Here is a 9,905-nt window from a genome sequence, read left to right on the forward strand (position 1 = left end):
TAACAAATAAATAATTAATATTTGAAACTAAGATTACCTAGTTAAATAAAAAATCACAAAATTGTCGGCCATTTAGGCTTAATGTGTTGGCGAATCAGGAATCCCAATTCCTGGGTAATCGGTACCATGTGGCAACATCAGCCCAATCCGGCCCATCATGGCGGTTGTTTACCATTTTGTTTATTAGGCAGTTAATTTCGTTTGAGATTGTTTACAGGAAATAATCATTGTTTTATCACAAGAATTGGTGCAAAATTGTGTAGTGCGTGGTTGCGGTAGTACGTGGTGTCCTGGAAGTGACATAAGATTCCACGCGTAAGTGTTTATTTCGTGATTTCCGACATTAGATCATTGTAAACATTTTTCACATTTTTTACAGTAGGGGAACCTGTTGTACTTAGGCCAGTTTTTCGAATTTTGATTTTTTGAAAAATAATGGTGATAGTTAAACTTGTCTATTGCAGTTATATTTAAAGATCATTTAATTAACTACATAATTCATTCATAAAATTGTGTATAATTTTAAAAATTTGGGCATACTAGCTGCTAGAAAAAAAAAGGGAAAACTGTCCTAGGTACAACAAACCAGGTGTACCTTGGACCGTGTACGTTGTACCTATTTAAATATAAAAAAATGCTTATATTCGCTTCAATTTGTTAATTTTCTGTTAAATTATTATTTGAAATACCAATTATTACAGTTATTAGCAACAATATCTAAGTAAAAGTATTTTTTAAAAAAGATCCTCATCCATATTTTTTGTACTAATTATTTTTCACAATTTTTTGGCAACAAATCACTTAAGTTTAAGCCGGCTCTCCAGTCCATGTTTAGCCTTACACAATCAACAAAAATATGACAATATTCAACATTTTTTCTAGAAAATTTTGCTGAATGTTGATATGTTATGTCGTGTAGGACAAAATACGCGCTGGAGTGGCTTTAACTTGCAATCTAGTTTTTTTTATTTCTTATCATTTAACATAAATTCTAGCAAAATATCCATTAAAACCGCTTTATCAACAAAAATAATCTTAAAAAAGTCATATGAAGATACATTAAACGTAAATTTAAAAAACATTAGAAATTAAAAAAAAATATATCAAAAACAGACTTTAAATTGCTATTTTGAGGTCTTCGGGGCATTGTATCTATAACAGTATAATATGTTGTTTTATTACAATAAAATTCTAATTAAAACTTAATGAAAATCAGTGACCAAGGTACATCGCTAGTTGGGTGGTCAAGGTACAACATTGCGACTATTTCACTTAATAAGCTTAATAAACCCACTTCTATTTGAGCTTAGGATCTGAAACTCATATCGTCCAGTAGCTAGATATATAAAGGGTTCTATATTGGCTCACATAAAATTCTAAATCCTATTCTTTGTCTTAATACCGATTTGTGTTCATAATAATCTCTCTTCATAATTTTATTTTTCATACTTTTTTTATTCATACATTTTTATTACTACCATCGGAGCTCATAACAGTTAGTAATCATAATTTTTTTATCAATACTGTTACTACCAAGAACCATTTAAAATACATAATTTTTATTTTCAGATCTTTTTTCTTCATAACATTCATTGATCATATTGTTTTAATTAATAATGTTGTTACTAAGAACATACTTCAACTCATAATGTTGTTGTTCAGAATAATTTACTTTATAACAGACATACTCGTATCTTTAAAAAAATCATATATAATTTAATAGAGTAGATCAGCATGCAGAGCATGCAGCATGAAAGCAAGCATGCAGCATGCATTGGTATCTCCTCGTCTCCGGCGCTGCGGGATGTGCAGCCCTTCCGCCCTTGCGTAACGAGGCTCAGGCACCCACGCTTGCTTCCGCAGCTTCGGCTTTTTGGATCGCCATCGGCGCCTTCGGCGCCTCGGCGACCAGCCTCAGCCGCTCCAGCTCACCCGGGCGCCTGAGCCTCGTTACAGCGGGCGAGGGCTGCCCTCCCTCCGCGCCTCCGGCTTTTAAATTACACTCTAGGGGTAGGGCAGACAAGACTACGTGGAGTCGGTTTTGCAGCGATTCGTTTCTGTCACGTTAGTTTTGTGGCACAAAATATTGCCTGTTTTGGACCATTTCAAATTAATTTAATGTTAAAATACGATTTAATACGAATATAGACATCATGATTTTCAATAATATGGATAAATACACTTATGAGTAATAAATTTATGAAAACAAATATTAGGATACATCACATTTATGAATATTATAGTTATTTATTCGAATGATTATGAGTTTCGATCATTAGTATAGAAAAATATATGAAAACAAATATTAGTAAAAACTAAGTGTATGATTAGTGATATTATGAATATCAATGATTATGTTTTTAAATATGTAGGTTTTAAATTTTTTATGAAGAATGATCATTATGGTATCAAATTGTATGAGAAATATTTTCGGACCTCCAATGATAGGAATTGAAAAGTTATGTAAGAAAATGCGCTAGATATATAAAGATTATGTTCTAACTATAACCGTTTTGTCAAACATGCAACATTTTTCATAAATTGACATGAAGTAAATCTCCAAAAACTCACTGCGTCAGTGTAAAATATTAAATTACCATTTTTCTTGTACTTGCACGGCGTCGGCGAATCTTAGCTAACTTCACGTTAATGTTGACAAATAACGTATGTAATACCCTAGACAACTTCTCATAAAACCGCATAATTTAAAAAATATATACAATTGTTTTAGGTACAACTCTGTCCAAGGTTCAACAGGTTCCCCTAATTTCTTCCTAAAACGTTTTACCAGTAATTACACTTATCATTTTTAATGATACCTATGTCAAGAAATAAAGATTTTACATTGGTTTCATTGAATTTGAGCAATTTTATATTTTTTTTTTATTTAGAAAGAGCGAGTCTGCCTACAGAGAGCGAGATAGTGATACTTAGTTTGTGCTTCAAGTAGGTATTCGGAGTGTGGCCTCCATTTTTATCTGTAGCTTCATGCTAAGGACCGTAGACTGAAGCTGGAACAAAAAAAAACTTAAATGTCACAATGACAGCAACAACTGTCAGTGTCACACTGACATTTGTGTGGATTGTGTTGTTTGTTGATCACGCCGGGTTTTAATTTTTACATGTAAAATGGAGGATGTATTAGTATTGAAAGATTACAAAACTGTACCTGATGTGGTCCATGAATATGAACCGTCATTAAAATTTGGTCATATTCCTTTAGTCATTGATAACGGTGAGTAAACTGTATGGAGTTGGAATTTTGATTTTTTGATTAATTATAGACGTTTCTAATTGTTTTTTATATTTTTAGGTTCTTACCAGTGTCGTGTGGGTTGGTCTATATACGAAGAACCACACCTTATATTCAAAAACTTGATAGCGCGGCCCCGAAAAGATAGATGCAAAAAGGACGCTGAACCCCCGGTGACCCCTCCTATTCAAATAGGGAATGACATTATCAATATTGAGGCTGTCAGGTAAATAAAGAGACAATTCTTCTTCCAGAATACTGAAGTCAACTTACCTAGAAACCTCTACAATTAACAAAATTAGCATATAGTTACTATGTCTATCCATAACTTTTCAGGTTTCAGCTGAAGACACAGTTTGACAAAAATGTTGTAACGCATTTCGAGGCGCAGGAGCAAGTCTGTGACTACATATTTTCTCACCTGGGTATAGACAGTGAAGGGTGTGTGCCGCACCCTATTGTGATGACTGAAGCTTTTGTGAACCCTAATTATTGTAGACAATGTATGTAACATTAGAGTTCAGTTTCTTTATATTATTTACCCTTAAAAAAAAAAGTATTAAACTGAGCATGACAGTAGATACTGAAATAAACTGTGATATTAATATTTTGTTACAATTTCAGTGATGTCAGAACTGCTTTTTGAAGGGTATGATGTACCAGCAGTGTCATATGGTGTGGATTCCCTTTTCAGCATGTATAAAAATGAGATTGGGGATACAGCCCTCATTATCAACTGTGGATACCACACCATTCATATTATTCCAGTCATTAGAGGCCACATTATAGAGGAGCATGCCAGAAGAATAAATTTGGGTAAATCTATCTTCTAATCAATAATATACTAATCAAATCTCACTTAACACCAGGTGCGATTGCGGTCAAATACCTGCCTTGTCTAGTATAAAAAAAATAATAATAAAGCACAGGTCTCACTCCTTATCAATTTTCTGAATCTTCTTAATTCTCAAACTGCAGGTTCATTCAAAGATTCAAGGAATATAATATCCTAAGTGCTAATACATTCAAACATTTTAGGTGGAAGTGAAATGATATCATACCTTCACAAGCTGCTTCAACTGAAGTACCCTGTCCATGTGAATGCCATCACCATGTCTAGGATAGAAGAGATCCTGCATGAACACTGCTCCATAGCCCTGGACTACCAGGAGGAAATACGGAAGTGGGCAAGCCCTGATTATTATGAGGCCAATGTCAAAAGGATCCAGCTGCCTTTTGTGCAGTCTACTAGTTCATCTACATTGACAGGTATATTTTTTATACAGTGAAATGGAATGAAAACTAAAATCTAATAGTTTAGACTAAACTGAACTAATTGACCTATTTGGTTTTTATACTAGGAATCTTAGATACAATATTTATTAATGTTAGTTTAATAAGTTGACATAGTTCAAGCTTTGCTTTGTTTGTGTTATAAGGATGAATAGTAAATAAACCTTAATACATACTTATTCCAGCTGAGCAACAGAAAGAGCGTAAGAAAGAGATGGCTAGAAGATTACTAGAAATAAATGCTAGAAAACGTGAGGAAAGATTGGCTGAAGATGAGGAACAGCTCAATCAATTATTGGCAATACAGGTCAGTTTCATAATATAATTATTTCTTGAGTAAACTTACTTGCAACATTTTATAATAATATTAGTTCACTTGGTGTTTTCCAGGAAATGATAGAAGATGGTGATACTGATGAGTTTAATGAAGCAATCAAGGGCTTTGACATCAAAAGTTATGAAGATCTACAGGTAATTACTTGAGTCACAGTCTTAAACTGTGTTTGGCATGTACGAGCATTACTGGTGTTGCATACGGGCGTTTAAACTGCTAGAGGCAACTAAAGATGGCTTCGCAATACAAAATAATATACCATCTAATTCTAGTATTAGGTGTAATTCGAAACAAAAGTGTACATTTCATTCAACACAATGTTTACCATTTCAGCGGCAAATAGCAGCAGTAAACCTGCGAATTGAGAAGAACAAGCAGCGCATCCTTGCAGCTGCCAACGCGGAAGAGAATCCAGACCCGCGGCCCTCGGGCCGCATGCAGCCGCCTTCCGACCCCGTTGCGCTGCAGGCCTGGCTGGCCGATACGCGAGCAAAGGTACATTGAGCCTTGTGTAGTTGGAATAAGAGTCACATTACAATGCACCCTAGTGGAAGAGAACCCCGACCCGCGACCCTCGGGCCGCATGCAGCCGCCTTCCGACCCCGCCGCGCTGCAGGCCTGGCTGGCCGACACGCGCGCTAAGGTACACTGAGACATGTGTAATTGGAATAAGTGTGATTTTGCATCAAAAATATCCAGTTCTGATGTGGATTCAATGTAGTCTCCATGACTAGAATTAGTCGGAAGCATCAGCACATAAATTAGTTTAGCTGTAAGTAAAGGTTCAAATGCACATGTCGTCATTACTTGCATTATGAAGGTCGAAAAAAGTCCTTAAATCTAAAGTTAATTCATTTTATCATTCGTATGCCATGTTACAGTACCGTGACTTGGTCTCCCGTCGCGAAGCCCGCCGCGCCCGACGCGCTGCCATGCTCAAGCGACGCACGGCGGCCGCAGCTGAGCGAATGCGCGTCATCTCACGCCTAGCCGCCGCCGGAGATGAGTTCGGAAACCAAGACTCTGACTGGGATGCCTATAAAAGGTACTAACACTACTTGCCAGGGCATTTAGAACCTTGTGTATACTGCTATAAGGCTCGCCGGTATGCTCAAGTGGCGCATCGCAACTGCGGCTGAACGCATGCGCGTCATCTCGCGCCTCGCAGCCGCTGGCGACGAGTTCGGCGACCAGGACTCCGACTGGGACGCTTATAAGAGGTAGGTCTGTTGTACTGACACCACCCAATAAGAACCTTGTGTATAGTGCTAAGCCATTCAGCAATTAGGACTTTCACTGGGACGCTTATAAGTGTACTACGGGCACCTGCGCCAGAGCAATGGGAACCTTGGGTATACTGCAATAGTGCTATGAGGGCTGGCTGCTGAAGTGTTCAAGCGGCGCACGCATATGCGCGTCATTACCATCGTCTTAGATTTATAGACGAAACTCGTTGGGCCGTAAATGCTTCGCTTCGCGCCTCACCGTCACCGGACTCACCGGTGACGAGTTTGGAAACCAGGACTCCGAGTGGGGACTCTTATAACAAGAGGTACTGATTGCACCTACTACGGCATTTGAAGCCTTATGTAGGATGTCACCACACTCGTCTCAGATCATAGACGAAGCGCGTTGGCCCTTAAACATCTCCGTCTCGCGCTCGCTGTCGCCGCCGAACATCGTTATCGGCTCGTGCTATATGTATTTTTACTTAAGCCGATATTACATAATCATATCATACCTATGCCCTAGAATCTAAGAAGAATTCATTAGCTGACTGAAACAATATGTTCTTTATAGTATTAGTCGCGATGCGGATTCAGACTCGGAGGCGGACGGCGAGAGGCTCGTGGAGCTTGAGGAGGCGCTTCGTGAGTACGAGCCGCAGACCTCCTCCCACCAGCACCATCAGCTGCACCTTGCCATTGAACCATTCAGGTAAAAAAATAAACTTTTCCCGTTGTTCCCTACCCTACCATTCACACTTTGGCTGACTAAAATAAGTTACGACAATGGAAGAAAACGCCGCGTTAGATGTCTTAGGAGCCACCTACTATAGCACAGTCGCGACAGCAATATAATTACGCGCGAGCGATAAGGATGGGTAGCTTGGGGTCATTGGACAAAATTCTACGTGCTCGCAGACCAGGCTTTAGTGGACATAAGAAACCAAAAAAAGTTCCGTTTGCTCAACTATGTGTACAAGAGTATTAGGAACCTTTTTTAAAACATTACGGCAATGAAAAGGGACAATAGCAACAGATAACCAATCCCAACATCTCGCGTTGAAAAATACGGAAACTGTGCTGTACGACTTTCATTTATTTTGTTGATTTTAGAGCCCCAGAGCTGATGTTCCAGCCGTCTATGATGGGCAACTTGGAAGCCGGACTTGCGGAAAGCATGGAATATGTGTTCAAGCACTTCACTCCAGAAGATCAGTTGCTATTGGCCAATAACGTCTTTCTCACTGGTGGATGTTCCCAATTCCCAGGTAGGTTCTTCATTCAATCTTCTTTTTTTTTGAGCTAGTATGTAGAAGATTTTAAATCTTTAGGGCATTCTTCTTTAATTTTGAGGTTCGTATTCTCTCTTACTTGATTGGTCTAGTAAGACACACAAACAGCCATTACATTTTAAGATTCGGTATGCGGACCGATCATCATATTGACGATTTCTAGGGTACAATGTCCACTAACCATAGATTCTCAAAAGAGAAAGGTTTCTTAAAATATACAGGGTGTTTCTTGTAAGGTGTCAAGCCGAAGGCAGGTGATAGGTGAAGACTAGACCTATCGATTTCACCCCCATGTATGTTTTACGATTTTTCGTAGTTTAGAAGTTATCGTTAATTTTGTGATTTTTTCAAATTTCATGACCTAGTGGCTTAATTTTTTTTTCATCTTTTTTTTGGGTTGACTTTTCTCAGATTTCTTTTTTTTTACAGATTCCCTATTAGTTGCAGATATTTGAAAAAAATAATCACCTTCCTATCTTTGATGCAAGATACAAAATTTTTGCTAGCAACATAAAAAATATGCTTTTAGCAGAACATTCTAAAATTTTCAACTGAAATGTATGAGAAAAAAAAATAATTTCCATAGGTCCAAAATAATTTTAAAAACTGCGCAGTTTTCTAATCTTTCATAATAACACAAAAAAACATGTACTTAATAGGCCATTATTTTCTGTAATCGCTCTACTAAAGTAGTAAGTCGGAGATTCTGTTGCATGTTTTTGACTTTCTTAGGACTAACTAATGTTTGCAATCCACTAAGTGTACGTTACGTAGAACACGTTTAGAGACAATAACTGAACAGAACATTTTTTATCCACAACGAGGAAGCTCTTGCCCTTCATCTGACCTGATGGAAAGTTGGAAACTGCTGGATGATCAGCGAGCTTCACCCGGAATCCTAAACCACAGAGGAATTGGCTGTCCTAAATAGGTAGTCTTACCACTAGACCACAGTGGTGATTGTTACTTTACGATTAAATTTGATATACCTACCTGTTAGAGTGTGTGTGTGTGTGTGTGTGTGTGTGTGAATGATCAAACGAACTTACCAAGTGAAGTTCGATCTAAATTATCCTGTTTTCGCCGAAGAGATTTAAGGTCCCTCCCAACCCGAAGATTTCTATATCTTCTTCCCTGGAGGTAAACGTCAATGTCATCTCTTCTCTAAATATAATGAGACCGCTCGGACACCGAGCCCACAGCGTGGTAGGGGTGGGGTTGCCCGCTCTTTTGTTTTTTACTACTACTGCGCTGAATATTGTGTGCGGATTGGGTTGTCGTACAGGGGTACTACATGGTACCTTAAATCTCTTCGGCGAAAACAGGATAATTTAGATCGAACTTCACTTGGTAAGTTCGTTTGATCATTTAAATATCTGCAACTAATAGGGAATCTGTCAAAAAAAAGAAATCTGAGAAAAGTCAACCCAAAAAAAAGATAAAAAAAAATTAAGCCACTAGGTCCTGAAATTTGAAAAAATCACAAAATTAACGATAACTTCTAAACTACGAAAAATCGTAGAACATACATGGGGGTGAAATCGATAGGTCTAGTCCTCACCTATCACCTGCCTTCGGCTTGACACCTTACAAGAAACACCCTGTATATGTCACCGTAAAATTGTGAATTCCGTGAGATTACAATCTGACGTAGTTAAATTACAATCTAACCTAACCTAACCCACTGTTAGTTTACAATCTAACGCGTTATATTATAAACTGACAGAGTTCACAATTTCACGTTGACATATACATGGTTTATTTGTTATCGATGATTACTTCCTCCTTTTCAGGGTTGAAGGAAAGACTAGAAAGGGAGCTGTTAGAAATGCGTCCATTCCAATCCACTCACAAAGTTGTCATGGCCAGTAACCCTAGCCTCGACACGTGGTACGGAGCGCGAGACTTCGCGGGCAGCAGCCAGTTCGAAGACTGGTGCATCACCAAGGAAGACTACTACGAAATGGGCGGCGAATACTTGAAGGAACACCACGCGAGTAACAAGTATTATAAGAGTCCGGCGCCTATTGTAGATACTACGTTAGCGCCCGCTGGCGACGCCAATGTTGTGAAAGAAGAAATAGTAGTGGATTGTTAGAGGTAACGAATAAAGTAGTATTTAAGTATCATCGCTTTTTCTTCATACAGCCCATTAGCCATTAGTACTTCCATCCAAGTATTCAGATTCCATTTAATTTAAATATCATTTTAATTCGAGTAAGTAATTAACCCAGAGAAAATTATGTTCTATGTGGATCTAATAAGCCATAATATTATCATCTAAAGTAAACAACTCTGAATTTAAAACTGGACCATCGCCATAGGGCATAGCCATGTCATCAATTTATTGAATCAATTAAAATATTTAAGTACAGTCAACAGCACATCAGGCTACATTTTTGATGTGTTATATTATTATAGCAACTGTTACCAGGACATAAGGTTATTCAGTGATTTGCTTGATGCGCTGTCGCCTGTACTTATAATAAAATAGAAGGGATAGGCGT

The 9,905-nt window shown here is 38.0% G+C and overlaps 1 protein-coding gene across 1 annotated transcript; it reads left to right on the top strand.

Annotated features, from left to right (window-relative positions):
- The first annotated feature begins 3,129 nt into the window (after positions 1-3,129).
- Positions 3,130-9,524, top strand: Arp5 (Actin-related protein 5). Its single transcript, XM_028312936.1, has 12 exons — positions 3,130-3,235; positions 3,314-3,479; positions 3,590-3,756; positions 3,878-4,069; positions 4,292-4,522; positions 4,732-4,853; positions 4,937-5,017; positions 5,214-5,375; positions 5,762-5,925; positions 6,681-6,818; positions 7,220-7,374; positions 9,192-9,524. Exons 1-12 carry the CDS (start codon positions 3,130-3,132, stop codon positions 9,494-9,496), a joined length of 1,989 nt encoding a protein of 662 aa, XP_028168737.1. The 3' UTR covers positions 9,497-9,524.
- Positions 9,525-9,905: the final 381 nt, after the last annotated feature.

This window comes from Ostrinia furnacalis, unplaced genomic scaffold (assembly GCF_004193835.3).
Source record: "Ostrinia furnacalis isolate ACB-3 unplaced genomic scaffold, ASM419383v2 OfSCF4122, whole genome shotgun sequence".
In the NCBI taxonomy this organism is placed as follows: Eukaryota; Metazoa; Arthropoda; class Insecta; order Lepidoptera; family Crambidae; genus Ostrinia; species Ostrinia furnacalis.

Coding starts and splice junctions, on each gene's coding strand:
- Arp5 (XM_028312936.1), top strand. CDS start 3,130: ATGGAGGATGTATTAGTATTGAAAGATTACAAAACTGTACCTGATGTG. Junction 3,236..3,313: donor TCCTTTAGTCATTGATAACG/GTGAGTAAACTG, acceptor TTATATTTTTAG/GTTCTTACCAGTGTCGTGTG. Junction 4,523..4,731: donor TAGTTCATCTACATTGACAG/GTATATTTTTTA, acceptor TACTTATTCCAG/CTGAGCAACAGAAAGAGCGT.